The sequence below is a fragment of the Vidua macroura genome, chromosome 16, assembly GCF_024509145.1.
Source record: "Vidua macroura isolate BioBank_ID:100142 chromosome 16, ASM2450914v1, whole genome shotgun sequence".
NCBI classification, from domain to species: Eukaryota; Metazoa; Chordata; class Aves; order Passeriformes; family Viduidae; genus Vidua; species Vidua macroura.
The window spans coordinates 16362158-16377350 of record NC_071586.1 but is presented as its reverse complement, the minus strand read 5'-3'; the positions used below and the strand labels follow the sequence as shown (position 1 = coordinate 16377350).

Below are 15193 nucleotides of genomic sequence, written 5' to 3'. Positions count from 1 at the left end.
CACCTCAGATACAGTATAAATTCTCTGAAAAAGCTGCCACGAAGGATGAACTCTACAGCACCTGCCAGAACATTTCCAGCACTCCTCAAGCTACTCAGGGCCATCCAGAGGTTTTGGGAAATTTGGCTGTAGGACATCTTTCCTTATTTCTAAAGATGGAAGAATGGAACAAGCTTTTCCTAGGCAAAGACATTTATTAAAAGTTAGTCTGAAATAAATTCCCCTAGTCCGCAGAGATCTTTTCACTGCCCTTGCAGAAATGAAAACCAGTCTGAGGCGATGAGTCCTTGAGCAGGGGCCAGAGGCAGGGAGGGCACAGCTGGCACTCCAGGCCCCTCACGGCCACGATGGCAGAGGCAGGGAGGGCACAGCTAACCCTCCAGGCCCCTCATGGCCGTGATGGCAGAGGCAGGGAGGGCACAGCTGGCACTCCAAGCCCCTCATGGCCACGATGGCAGAGGCAGGGAGGGCACAGCTAACCCTCCAGGCCCCTCATGGCCGTGATGGCAGAGGCAGGGAGGGCACAGCTGGCACTCCAAGCCCCTCATGGCCGTGATGGCAGAGGCAGGGAGGGCACAGCTAACCCTCCAGGCCCCTCATGGCCGCGATGCCAGCGGCCATCCGGCGGGGCAGGCTCTTGGCAGCCTGGCGGAACTCCTCTGGCTTGGCCTTCAGCAGAGTTACAATGTTCTGCAGCGTCCGTGAGGGCTGCAGGCCCAGGGCATCCATCACGTTTATGAGGTAATCTGCAAAATTAAGGAAAAAAATGTATCTAACTTGCAACAGACACTGTGAAATGAAAGATATCCCTGTTCTTGGTGACAGAGGGAATCCTGCCACGGAGAGCTCCCACCCACAGGCACCACCAGGCAGGAACCCTGGTGGTGACAGAGCAGCCTGTGGGTGATGTGACGTGCCCAGGAGCCTGCACTCACCCATGTCTGTGGCCAGCTGCTTGGTGGAGTGTGGTGTGAGCTGTGGGATCTGCAGGATGACCTCGCAGTACGTCTGCATGGTGGCCCTGGCGATGGAGCCCAGCCAGTAGTCAGCCACGTTGTCCAGCTCGGGCAGCTCCTCTCCTGCACAGACAGTCCCCGTTAGCTGCCAGCACACTTGACCCGCCCTTGCTGGGTTTGTACAGCACATAATCCTAACAGGGGAACAACATCTGAACTGCTCCTGCCACAGGACATCCAGGCAGTCAGAGCTTATCAGCTGGTTTTGGAGCAATCAAAGCAGTCATGTATTCTCCCTGTACTGTACACCACTGACATGAGCCCCAGAGCCAAAACACTCCCCTGGATTACCCTCCAGGAAAGTCACTTCCAAAGGGCTGATGGGACCAGCTGGGACGGGGCACTGCCTGGCACCTCCTACAGGATCCTCTTCCAGGAGCAGTTTGCAAACCATGGCAGTGACAAGGATTCACAAGAGTTTTTATTCAGCCCCAAAGGCAGTCTGTGTTCATTAGTGTTTTGAAAATTATCGAGGCGTTACAACATGTAAATGCTTCAAGGTGACATAATAGTAATGCAAAAACCTGAACTAAAGAGTGTATTTTTGGAAGGGTCCAGGAAGACTGTGAATACCGAGCTCTATGCTTTCTTCACTGTCTGTGGAAATAATAACACCATAAAGAGACTGAACCCAGCACACCAGGTACACTGCCAAGCTGCAGGGAAAGGCATTAGGTGGCTACTGCTGTTACCTGCAGCAGGATTAGTGATACAGCAGGTAGGACCAGCTCCCTGGAGCAGGAACAGGAGCCAAAACCCAACAGAACTCTTCAGACCCCAAACCATCATTTTAACAAAACACCAAACTCACACAGACCAAGGCAAAGCTTCCAGTTAGAATGAAACAAAAAAAAAAGTTTTACTCATTATTCAGAGGCTCCTCCTGGGTTTTACCAAAGGATTCTTGGAAGCAACAGTGTGACAGGAAAGGCATCTCCAATGGCTCTGTCACTGTATCACATCCCACCCTTGTGATGTCAGGATGGGAAAGCTTTCCCCAGACACTCCAAGCCTTTGGTCTCACTCTACCTTGCTCTGGGGGGTATGGCAGTTTTCCAGCATGTAATGCCAGCTCCAATGCAGAATCCTCTTGAGTGACAAATGGCTCAAGGTGCAGAGGAAGAGACATAATGTATTGCCCAATCTAGAATAAAAGCACCAAAAGCTGAGTCACTGAACAAATGTGAGGCGAGTCCTTTACTAGAGAAAAAGTTACCCGCAGTAAATACACCTGAAAGCAGAGAGCTGAGCCTGACAGCCACTCACTCACCTGCAAATTGGCTCTCGTGCATCATTACACTTGGTACAAGAAACAGTTTTTCACAAGGTCAGAGAAGCAGTCACTGAAACACTCACGGCAACAAAGACCTGTACAGAGAACTGCTACTCCAAGCAAATCTCTGCTCTCTGGAGTGTTCCCAGCAATTTGTTTTTTAGAGCAGAAAGACAGTTGAGTTCTCTTACATTGCTGATATATTCCAGAGGGGTCAGGCTGAAGTTTGGCAGGTCATCTGTCAGGGTCTCACCAATGCCACCAGAACTCCAGCCCTGTAAGGCAGAAAGTGCAGGATGAATCGATGCCTTTGCAGAGCATGAAGCCTGTCAGCATTTTAGAAAGGGGTGACCCAACAACATGAACTGTGACTGCCCAAGGGATTCTAGGAAGCAGAACACAGATGGTAGGAAACCTGTTTACCATGTTATCCCTCAGGCCCAAAACACCCACTCTTATTTGCCCAGCTCCCTGTGGGAAACATGCTCACATGGGTCAGAAAAGCAACACCTCAAACAAACACCAGAGCCTTCAAACACCTGTGCTGCAAAGGCTGTGGGTGAGGGAAGGGAAACTGTTCCACTGCCTGCAGCTTGTGGGAGAAACACAGCACCAGACAGAACCATTCTGAGCAGGAGACAGCTAAGCAACGCTGACCAAGGGACCCCCCAGGCAAACCCTGCCTGCTCAGCTCAGCTCAGCCCGAGGCCCCGGTGCCCACCTCCATCCTGGGAACCAGCAGCAGCTGCTGCTTGATGCGCAGGAACACGGAGTCGAAGGCCAGCTGGTGGGACAGCTGGTTCAGGCGGGCCAGGGCCGCTCGCGACGACGACAGCAGGTTGTGGTTACTGGTGCCTTTCTCCTGGCACACACAGAAAAACATTTACACACACAGGGGCTGTGTTAACATGCTTGCAGAGGGTTTATGAGGCCATCCCTGTGCAGCAGAGCTTTCCTCTATGATGGCACAGCCTGTTTCTTTTGGAATGACCTATTCCGAGCAGTTATCCAAGAGACAAGCTGCCACTGCTCCCTGAACTACAGGACAAGGAATCAGCATCACATTCCAGCCTCCCCAGGCTCTGGCACATGCTGGATACTGAGAAACTTGCAGAGAAGGTGGCAAAGCTGCCTTTTACTCAATGGGCACAACTGATACCCTGCACGGAATTAAGTTCTACCTGAAGAGCACCTGTGGAACTGGACAGTTTAGTCAAGGTTTAAAATCAAACACATAACACTGAAGGTAGAACCACAAAAGTTTTAGGTAAACCAAGTACAGAAGAAATCAAAACATTTTGAGGAAATAAGACTCATAACCTTGAATTCACTACTCCATGTGACCAAGGATGGCAAATATAACTTAGATCCATGAGGAGATAACTAAAGTCATTCTACCCTGTTCACAGTTCCATGCATGAATGATCCTGCAGAATTCTGTTTCAGATTGGACAGGGCAGCAGAGCAAGCCTCAGAAGGTGGTGTGTGGGCTCCAGAATTTGAGATGGCTCCAACACAGCCTTCCCAGTGCCCACTGTGATAAAATCTCCCTCACCTGAGCTGATAGGGGCTTGTTCACAAAACAGAGCCGGGATCTGGGGAGAGATGGAATGAGTCCAGACTTGCTGGGTTTGGACATTTCATCTCTCCGTGTATCAGTGTCTCTGCAGAACACAGCCCATGGAGAGGCTGCAGCCCAGCATGAAAAGTCATTAGACTGGAAGGGGAATCCAGGTCATCTAGCCAATATGGGCTCAAGAGCACCAGGGCTACCTTCAGAGTGTAAAGTGTTTCCATAAGGCTGGCGTACTCGGATGGATTCTCCTTCAAGAGGTAATTGTATTCCTGCCAAGGATTTTTTATGGAGCTCTTCTTTTCTGCAGAACTGGTGTCCTGAAAACCAGAAAAACTGCAAGGGCTGTAGGAGTCTGAGAGATACTTCCCAGCAGTTGACAAAATCCTGAAAAACAAGTACACAAAAGTCACCAGCAGAATCCTCTGGACTCAGCAGTCCAGTCCTCATGCTGCCCCAAGGACAGCACCGCCCTTGAGTGACTTCCAGAGAGAGCATTCACTGACAGAGAATTGCAGCCAGTCCTCTCACCCACTGTGCAACTCACCAGCTGCACAAGTGCTGAGAGGACAGGGAGCTTGTGCTCTGGGAACACGAGGGCAGTGGGGCCCCACTGAGCACTGCAGGCTGGGCTCTCCTCAGTCACAGCAAGCACTTCAAGGAGCCACAGCCTGGGCAGTGCACTGCTTACAACAAGGAGCAGCAAGATCCATGTGCTGCCTGTGCCTGCACTCCTCAGGTTACAGGGAACCCATCAGGTAAGGCACACCTACACTCATTTCAGCACGTGACCCATGCCCCATGTCACAAGGATCTTGCCAATTTGATCTGGTGGAAAATTCCTTCCTGACCCCCATCTGGCAGCCCATTGGTGGCCAGCCAGGTATCCAAGGAAAAGGATTCTTGGGACTGCCTCAGGGAACATGACTGGCCAGAACAGTCTATGCCCCATCTCTGACATGTCAAAGCATGGGGAAGGGGAACCAGTGGTGGCTTTCCCTCCATGGTCTATGCAACCAAAGCACCTTGGGGTTCGGGTTTGTTTTCTTTCAACTTGGTTCCTACATTGACAGCTCTGAATTAAGGTCACCAGTGCTCACCTGTTGGCCAGCTGCTGCTCAAAGTCTCCACACTGATGAAGGAGTTCACCACAAATGGAAATTATCCTGAGAAAGAACAAGACAAAAGCACACTGTGAGATTTGAGGTAGATAATGCCAGACCCCTCTCAAAGAACCCATCTCAGACCCATGTCAAGTAGTTATGACAAGCCATAACCAAACCACAGCCCACACATCAGTCAATAGTCAGTCTGGTGATTAACTCTGCATCCATTTGATAACACTGTTTTTTTTTTTTTGCCCAGTGGCCTCATTCATATGCTACTTCTTGTCATGGAGGGGAAGGCCAGCTCAGTGTCACTGGGAAAAATTCTAAGAGCTGCTAATATTACAAGTGACATGAGATGCAGCCTTGCTCCAGGCAGGCTGGGGAGCCCCACAGCCCTCCCCATGCCAGGAGCAACCCGAAACCCATGACTGACACTGGTGCTCCCAGCAGCACAGAGAGCTCAGCCCTGTGTTCTGCACTAAGAACTTGTGTAAACTGACCCCAAGTAGTTCCCTTTCAGCTTTGACACAAAAACCAGCTCTGAGCCAGACAGAAAAAAAACCAAACCCTTTACCGGACAGAGTTTTGGAATGCAGTCCAGTCCTCCTGGAAGAGGGAATCTGCCAGGACATCATCCAGTTTACATTTCTTTCGTATAGACTGCAGGGTGTTTGTGAAGTCAGATGTATACCTGCAGTGAGAAAAGGGGCAGAGAGAAGCAGCAGCATAAGAGAACGGGCTGGAGAGCAGCACAAAGACATGTCCTGTGATTTGCTCAGTCAGTCCTGTGCAAAGGCCAAACAAGAACCAGAAATACTAAAATGAGTACAGGAGAGACACCCTGGTCCCACTCCAAACAGGTGGATGTGAAGAACCGATCAGCCACAGCCCGCTCCAGCCTAGCCAAGGAGCACAAAAGATGCTGTGTGGCTGCCTCAGTTTGCTGCCTGTGGATTACCAGGAGCTCTTCCTGCCCGTGACAAGGGAGGAGTAAGATATTTTAGTTACCACTGCATTGACCATCTCCTAGGAAAGGCCAGGAAAACTTTATACGGCTCCTGCTACTCCAACATCACTTGGCCCTTACTCCAGGAACATGGTGACAACAATCTCATGAATTTGTTTTCTCAGCTACTCCCCAGATGAGAACACGGATAAAAAGAAGAACATTGTGTTTTCTACCCACCCCCATTTTCTTTTTAATAATGCCCATAAGCTGGAGGCAGGTACATTGCTCTCTAATTGCCTATAAAGAAGGTGAGATCAGAGACTTGTGCTTTCCTCTTCCCCCTTCCCAAAGGGCAGCAATACCTGATTCATACCTTGTGAGCAGCTCTTTCAGTATCGTGGAGGAATAAGGAGTAAGTCAGTATAGGAATAGGAAAGTGATACTTTAAGACAAGAACTAAGAGTGAGCCTCACTCTGTGGGGTATCTCAGACTTACAGGCAGATCCTGAATGTGAGGTCACTTGTCCCAGTGACTGTGTATTCATAGAATCAATATGGTTGGAAAAGACCTCCAAGATGATCAAGATCAACCTCCAGACTTATTTCCCCACTGAGATCTACTTTCATCAGCCTAATTTGCCTTACTTTGTTTTGGGAAACATTTTCTCGTTCAAAAGTATTTATTAAAAATGATAACTCTCCCCAAGCAGAATTGAAAACAGCTGGCAAGCCTTTGATTTAGCCATAAAATCTTCTTTTTTTCCTCCAGAAAACAGCCTGTGCTCGAATGAAGCAGCAAGGGGGACACTGATGATTCATGGTCCAGTCAGAGACACTTTCTGCTCTCAGCCATTTTCCACAAACCAGAGAGCCCTCGGCCACAAAGTGCTCACTCACCACTCGCTCAGGATAAACGGAGCAGTACTAAAGGCACCTTACTTGGAGAAGAGAGCCTTCAGGGCCTTCAGCAGCCCACACACCCCCAGGCCATCCGTGAGCGTGACGCAGCTGTCGATGGCGCCGGCCGCCAGCATGAAGAGTTTGCTGACCGAGTGGTTCAGTTCCTGGACACAATCAATCACTTCCCAATGCTCCTAAACAACAACGGGAACAACAAAGCTGAGCCTGACTCTTCTTCCAGGCAATAGAGAATGCACACCTTGTGTAACACAGTGCTCTCTGGTATGCTCCTTTCCTGTGACACTCCTAAGGCAGAACCGTGCTGGTGCTCCCACCCCCCTGCCCACGGACTGTAACAACAGCCAGGCTGCCAAACCCTGCAACGCAGGTCCTCAGGGAAAAACAGTTCTGCCAACAGCAGAATCTCCTACAAGTGAAAGGAAATCTAACCAAAAAGGATAAAGAGAGCAGTAACTGTGACAAAGACCCTTGGGTTTAGTGGAAGCTTCAGCCTCTCCCAGGACAGCTGAGCAAAGACTGGTACGTTACCAAGGGCACTGCACTGATCTGGATGAGGAGATTCTCTTCTTCCAGGTCTCCATACTCGAATTGATAGGGCTTGTAGGGAGCATACACCACTTCCACGAGCTCCATCACTTTCACCAGGTTCTGCTCCTCTACAAAGAATCAGACGCTTAGTCTACAAAGAGATGAATATGCTACTAAAAACCTCATTTCAAGCTACATACAGTTCTTCCACTAAAGCATGCTGCCTGCACAGGCTTGGAATGCTGCCCAACAGCTTCAATCTCAACTACACAGATTGGTTTTTTTATTTTTTTAGAAACAAGATTATTATCTCTACCTGCTTCCTACAACCAAGATGTTCTACCTCAACAAGTGTCTCAAGAAAATTAGCACTCACTGACCCAAAACAGCCTGGGTGACAAAAATCTATCAAACATTCCAACCTACAGCAGAAGAATTGAAACCATCTGAGAAGTGAAACACATTACTCCCACGGCATCAAACAGGGGCAATCCTCATTTATCAGAAAGCCTAGTTCACACTTAAAATAATTGACACTAATTCAATTCATTCAGCACTACTGTGCCAGTGTTCATCAACCAGAGCCAAACGTGAAGCACAAACTCAGCCTCTCAGTGCCATGCCTGAGCAGGGAGCTGCCAACCCAAACACAAAGCAGGGCTGAATGATTATTGCTCAGATCAGAACTGGACACCAGCTGCTCTCACAAAGCTCTGCCAAACTCAAACCTGGATATCAGAAAAGACTTTCACACCCTGAGGACAGGAAAGCAATGGAGCAGTCTGTCCAAAGCCAGCCCTGTCTCCATGCTTGGACATCTTCGTGACCAGACTGAACAGTATCCCAAGCACCAGTCTGACCTCACAGCAGATCCTGCTTGGAGGAGGAGACTGGACCAGATCATCTTCCAAGGTCCCTTCCAAACTGAATTATCCTGTGAATCACAGCTGAGCCCTCCCCTCACATACACACGCAGGAACTGGTTTGAGTCTCCTCAGCTGAGTCACCTGGCCTTTCCATTCTTGAGATATTTCTTTTCTCAAACATCTTACCCCACACTAAAAGAGATAGAAATAAAGGCTTTGGGTGGTTTTTTAAAAATACACTCAGATAACAGTTCAACAGTGGTCTTCCTATTCCATCATCTTCTACAATCTGGCATTATTTTTTCAAGTCCTTTTTAATAATTTCTATAATGAACCACAAATTAAGCTAGAAAATGACTGATGTGTATGCAACCAGACAGACAACAGACACAGTCACACTCCCTGACATTGCCCAGCAATCATAATTTACAGGGTCAAGAAAGAATCTGGGTTTAAACAGCTCAAGACAATGTTATGAGGAACCAAACACAGGAAGCACAGCATCAGGAATGCTCCATTAGCCTTAATTTTGGATTTTCCCACAGCCAGTCTTTGAAGCGGCCCCAGCAAATACATAAGGGTCTATAAATAGTCAACAGCTCCAGTCAGGCGTAAACTTGTGCAAACAGCACCTCACTGCTGTGCGGTTTGCAGGAATCACTCAGCAATCATGACCAAAATGACAAATGTCCCAGGGAGGGGAAAGCACAGGGCAGATTTGGAAACAAACACTGAAGATGCTGCTGGGAAAAAACTACCAACAGTTCAGAAGAAACACTGGGCATTGTCATTTGATCAAACCCTAAGCCAGTAGCAACAGAAAAACTACAAAAACAAATATAAGCATCCAATGGATGCAGCCTTCAAGCAGGTTTTCTCTTGTTTAGTGGGGTGTGATAATTCCAGGAAACTCCTCAACTTTTCTGCTTTGTCATCTCTCACAATGGGTCTCACTGCCTCCCTGGAGACATTTCCTTGTCTGGGAGACAGAAGAAACAGTAAAGCTTGTAAAAGGAGAAGTGCTAAATGCTATTTACCCTGCAGAGTCAGCTCAGGACAGAGCTGCTTCAGGAAACTCAGTGTTGTGTCAACAGCTCAGGTGTAAGATACACACACAAACACAAAGGTGCAAGTGCCATGGAACTGGGCATTGCTTAGAAGAGATAATCCCTCCCTCCACCTAAAGCTAAACAAAATCCCACAATGGGGCTTCACAAAGGGGACAGCACAGAATGACAGAATCAGGGCCAGAGCCTTACGGAGGTGTGGCAGCATGGCTACCTCCAGCCCCTTGGCGAAGTGGACGGTGGCATCGTGGAGCTCCAGCAGCTGGGTCAGCTTGGTGTCCTGGCCCGTCCTGTCCATGGCAGTGCTGAGACACACAGGGATGGAAGGCACCAGAGCTCCCAGGGTTTGAATCAACAGCACAGTCACGACTTCATAGGGGTTCTTGAAAACCTGTGGCAGCAGAACAGCTACTGGCAAAAGCACATTACCTGAGAGGAACACACAGCAGAGAGCAGCAGGCAGCTTCCAAACCTGAAACACCCCACAAGGGGTGAAAAAACCCAGAAGTGCTCAGCTAAGGCTGCAGGAGCCACGCCGACCTAGCACACAGGACAGCCTGACTGCATGTCTACAGAGTACAGCCACCAAGAAACTAGAAGTCAGGCACAGGTCAAAAACTGAATTCAGAAGAACACAGGCACTACAGTGACTCAAAAAACACCTGGCAGAAGAAGGCATTTGAAACAGAGCACTGAAGTTTACACAGGTGTGTTGGGAAACAACACGAATCAGTAAGATATGAACAAATGACAAAGATATGAACCAGGACTATATCACAAGCAAAGTACTGGTCAGATAGGCAGAAGTCAGTAGTGGAAAAGCTAGAAAGCCTGTAATCAGCTGAGAGTCAGCCACTCCACTAGCATAAAATTTTTTACAGCCTTCATTGTGACTTTTTCATCAGCTATTCTGTTCATTTGCTTTGAAAGCTGGGTTTACCATCAAAAAGGTCCAAGAAAGCACAAGCAGCACAGGAGATTGAGTGACATGAGCTGTACCCCACGTGCCGTTTCTCACAATCCCCAGTTCAAAGAATATCTGCTAAAATGTAACCTGACATCTGACCTGTAAGTCACATCGAATCATTAGGCAGAAAAAATACATTTCAAGGAAACACTGAGCTCCTCTGCAGCACGGGCCTTGCACTGACACTGGCTTTGTCACATGAAGATAAGAATCTCTCACCCTTCATGGATGAAAAACTCTTCAACAATATGAACTTATTTCTTCATTTCACCAAAGGACAAAAACTTTTTTTGATCCTACATTATTCTTGGCAGGGAAAACAAGCACACAGACTCCAAGGGGTGACAGCAGAAGCCCTCAGATATCTTACACAGAGCAACATGCATCAGTCCAGTGTGACCTTGAGGGCTTCCTCCAGGCCAAGTGATAAAACCATTCAGGCATTTCAAATGTCTTGCAACAGAACACATTTGCAACACCAACAAATTAGTTTTAACTTAAGATACAGATTAAAGTGATAGAGCAGCTTTAATGGCAATAACAGGACAACCTTGCTGGTGGTGGAACACCAGAGCTCAAATCCTGTCTGCAAGGGCTGGACAAGGAACAGTAAGTGGGCTGCAATCTCATCCTGCACCAGTCAGGCCCGGAGTGTAACTCAGGGCGAGCAGCCATGAGCCCTTCAAGGCTTTGTGAGCATTCAGAGGGTGCCCAGCCCTGCCCTCTCCCGCCCCTGCAGCAGCATGAACCTGTCACTGCACCTGTGCTGCCCACTGGAGCTGGGCGTGCCAGGTCCCCAGGAGGGTGTCGTACAGCTCGGTCAGCTGGCGCGTCAAGCTCAAGTCGCTCTGGCAAAGCTCCTGCCACACGGCCACCAGCTGCACCTGATGGGGAACAGAACCGTCTGAGAAGACAACTGACAGGCCACAGGTCCTGCTTCTGTTGTGCCAAACCCAGCACTCCCCGTGCACAGCACTTCTGCCAAAGCACGAGGCTCACCCTTGTGCCCCTCTCCCCGTTTCAGCATAACGTATAATTCAGCATCACAGAAGGAAAAGAGACTTTCAGCATGAAGCTCGAAGCTTCTTAGTGATTCAAAGATTTAATTAACATTGGTATTTTACTCATAAAATGAGATTGCAACTGATACCCCCACATAATAGTTGAAATACTTGGCAAGCCCCAGCCTTGAACTTAATCCTCAAAAGTCACAGTCATGTGAGAAATTTGAAGCTCAGGTTATGGCTACAGAACTGTCTGGAATTCCAGCTTTTAATCTTACCTGAAAAGAGTTTACAGAAGTCAGCAGCTGGCAAGTTGCAGTAATAAAGTTGCTGCTGACATGGCCACATCCACAGAAAGCAAAGCAAAACCGTGAGGCACAGAGAAATCAAGCAGAACACACACCCTGTGTCTGCTGCAGGGAGGGACACAAGGACCCGAATGGAGAATTACTCCTGCAGCTCGGGGAGTAACCAAAGCTGGCCAGAGCCAGCAGGAGAAGTCCCAGAAGGAAATAGAGAGGAGCAGGTGCCATCCCCCAGCAGAGCACAGCTGAGATCCGTGGGGCAGCAGCTCCCTCTGCAGTCAGAGCCCAGCAAGAATTCCGACTGCTATTCCTCAGTGTTAAAAAGTTACCAAAACACTTACCTTGTGACACTTGTAATAATAAGCAAGAAGCTGGGGCATCCGATCAATTTCAGTGAAGACTTTAACAAACATTTTTGCCTGATCTAAACAAAACAAAATAACAGGCATCAAGATCAGCCTCAAAGCTGAGGGTGAGACATCAGTCTGAGCAAGAACTCCTTTTCTAAGGGAGCAGGCACAATGGTCTACAGAAAGAGACAACTTCATCTTTGTTGGCTTATCTTCTCAAACAGGAGCAGAACTGCCTGAAACCCACCCTCAAACAAGATCAGACAGCAGACACAAGGAATGAGTTTAACTTCCTAACCAGCACATAGTGCTAACACATCTAGTATTGAAGCCAGAGCATTTCCTAGAAGGAAATAATTAGTTTCTAGAAACAAGCCAGCACTTACAAACCTAAAGCATACCTGGCAAAGGCCTCAGCTTTGCTTTCACCTGTCCTCAAAATGACCCCTGTGCTTCAGCCTGACTCATGGCACAGCTGCTTCTGCACAGAGCTTAGAAACACAGGTTCCTCAAAAGGCTGGTTTGTACCCCATAGGCCCAGATCCCTCCAGGACTTCGAGGTGCACAGAGATGAGTGTCAACAACCAGAACAACTGCTTTTCAGAAGCACTGACAGCAGCATAGGGAAGGAACAGCACAAAGAACTGTCCAAAAAGACCAATTTTCTAAAGAGAACTTGTAAAGCTGCTTTTACAAAGCAGTAGGAAATCAGAATGCTTCCAAACAAATTTCCTTCCTGATTACGCCACTAACACCATGATAACAGAAAGCCAAGGCCCTTCTGCTTATTTAAGCAGTACCTCCATCTCACACATCCATGTGGCCCATAAAATTCTGCAATCTTCTTGTTTCCTGCAGTGGCCACAGGTATCCCAAACCATAGGAAAATCAAAGCAGCACTGGCCTGCAGGCAGCTGCAGAGCCCAGAACATTCCAAGGCATCTGCTCCACCAGGAGAAGCTCAGGAGCCAGTGCCAGGAGCCTTCAGGACACCAACTCTCCACCCAAACTGTTTTAAAGACAATAAACTCAGTGCTGACAGGAAATGACACCAGGAGCTACTGACCTACAGACTGGGAGTTGAAAGCAGCAACAATCTGCGGGCTGGCCATGGCCTCCAGCCGGTTCTTCAGGGCCTCCAGGTGCACACACTTCTCTGAGTAGTCCGGCGTGTCCACCAGCATGGCCAGGCTGCTCTGCATGCTCGTCAGCTTGGCTGAGATCAGGGACACGTCCTGCCAGCAGGGAAGGGCAGCCTGTTACCCAGGGCAACCTCAGACAGCAGCAGCATCAGCACCAGGGACGTGCTTCACAGCCGCTTCCAAACCCGACTTTTAAACGCAGTTCCCTGAAAAGCTGGAGGCACAAATACCAAGTAATTCAGTATTTACCTGTGTTTTAAGAGTCTCTTCAATATCTGCACTTAGCGTGCTCCATTTGTCTGCTTCCTGAAGTGACTCTGCAGCCAACTGCATCCTGGACTTCACCCGGTCAATCTCCACCAGGACCTGCAGAAAAAGCCACAACAGGATTTGAGCTCCACAACAGGATTTCAGTGGGTGTTCCCCACTGAAACAAAAAACAGCTGTCACAGGTACTTGGGAGTTATCTTCTGCTTAAATTTTAAAAACAAAAAGGTGTGCAAAGATTATATTACTACAAGAAGATGGAATGGTTTGAAGGAGCTAGAGATGTAAAACCATCTTTCAAAGTCAAATAACAGGTTAGTTTGAATTCTGGTCTTGTTCTTTTAGTATTCACTTTGTCTGAAAATGCTGTGCACCCCAGGCAGACACTAGTGTCCCCAGCCAGGTACCAGCAGCTCTGAACAGACATCTGAGCAGCTGTTCCTCAGGACATGCAGACTGCACAGATCTGTGTCACACCCACCTTTCCACTACTAATGCTAAAAGAAGTTGTTTTGCCTATCTTAAGTTCAGAAGATTATTTCATGTGAACAACTCTGTAACTTTTAAAATTTCACAAGTTGCAGATAAACGCTAAGAACTGACCTGCATGGACTGAGCTGTGTCTTCCTCAAACTTCTTTATATCCTCTTTAACAAGGATCATCTGCTCCTTCAGGAATGTTGCCTCCTGTTTCAAGACTTCCACCTCCCGGAGGACTCTGGGCATGTTCTGGAGAGCCTGATGGCTTGTTTCTGCAGGAACACAGAGCAGTCAGTGAGGAGGGGTGACAGCCTGTGCAGGAACAGGCAGTCTTTCAATAATCTTATCTAATCTTTAGTACTTGAAAAAACCCAACGCTAAAAAAACAAAACAAAACATCGAATGACAAATCTTCAGTTGTATCTTTAAGTATGTATTTTATAATGGGATCATTTAGGTTTAAAAAAGCTCTCTGAGACCATCAAGTCCAACTGTTCCCAATACTCCAGTCCTGTTCCCCCAGCACTGCGAAGGCCACCACTAACGCATGTCCCCAAGTGCCGCGTGGACACGGCTTTTTAATCCTTCCAGGCACTCCAACACCGCCCTGGGCAGCCTGTGCCAGAGCAGGGCAACCCTTTTGGAGAAGAAGTTTACGCTGTTATCCCACCTAACCCAGCGCTGGCGGCAGCTGCTGTTTCCCAGCATTTAACGCAGATGTGTTGGTGAACAGCTACGAGACCCGAGATGGGGCGAGCATCCCGCGGCCTCGGGCCAGGCCGGGATTGCCAACGCGGCCTGGGTGGCCTGCACGGGTCGGCCCGCCTGCCTCGGGAAGGTGCAGCCGTGGGGACACCCGGATGGCAGGAGCAGCCGGCAGAGCCGAGCCGAGCCCGGCCCGAGCCGTCCCCGCCCGGCGCGCACCTTCCACGGCGTTGTTGACCTCCTGGATGAAGAGCTGCAGCTTCATCACCAGCGTGGCGGCGTGCGCGTCCACCTTGCCCGGGGCCTCCTGCTGCACGGCGCGGAACGCCGCGTTCACCCAGCCCTTCACCTCGAACTCGTCCGACAGGAACCGCGAGAAGTCCATGGCGGGGACCGCGGGGGGACAGCGGGGGGACGGCGGGGGGACCGCCCGAGCGGCTGCGGCCCGGCCCCGCCGCGCACCCGGAAGCGCGGGGCGGGCCCGGGGCGGGCCCGGGGCGGTGTCCGCCCGAAGCCCGAGGCCCGCGGGTCCGGGCCCAGGCCGGTGGCTCCCCGCGGCCCCGGCCGGGCCTGCAGCGGGGCCGGGCCTGCGGCGGGGCCGGGCCTGCGGCGGGGCCGGGCCTGCGGCGGGGCCGGGCCTGCGGCGGGGCCTCCCCCGGCCCTGTGTCCGC

General features: G+C 49.6%; 1 protein-coding gene across 2 annotated transcripts; it reads right to left on the bottom strand.

Moving 5' to 3' along the window:
- Positions 1 to 174: 174 nt before the first annotated feature.
- Positions 175 to 14995, bottom strand: COG7 (component of oligomeric golgi complex 7). 2 transcript variants are annotated; one of them, XM_053991994.1, is made up of 17 exons: positions 14742 to 14995; positions 13941 to 14089; positions 13320 to 13436; positions 12995 to 13163; positions 11920 to 12002; positions 11031 to 11153; positions 9495 to 9693; positions 7370 to 7497; positions 6860 to 7014; positions 5546 to 5662; positions 4963 to 5028; positions 4063 to 4249; positions 3011 to 3151; positions 2481 to 2564; positions 2046 to 2160; positions 936 to 1079; positions 175 to 746 (listed from the first exon to the last, which is right to left on the bottom strand). In XM_053991994.1, exons 1-17 carry the CDS (start codon positions 14905 to 14907, stop codon positions 580 to 582), a joined length of 2310 nt encoding a protein of 769 aa, XP_053847969.1. In that variant the 5' UTR covers positions 14908 to 14995; the 3' UTR covers positions 175 to 579. The 2 variants fall into 2 exon arrangements, with proteins under 2 accessions (XP_053847969.1, XP_053847970.1); XM_053991995.1 differs by having other exon boundaries at positions 13941 to 14129; positions 14742 to 14825.
- Between the last annotated feature and the right edge of the window lie 198 nt (positions 14996 to 15193).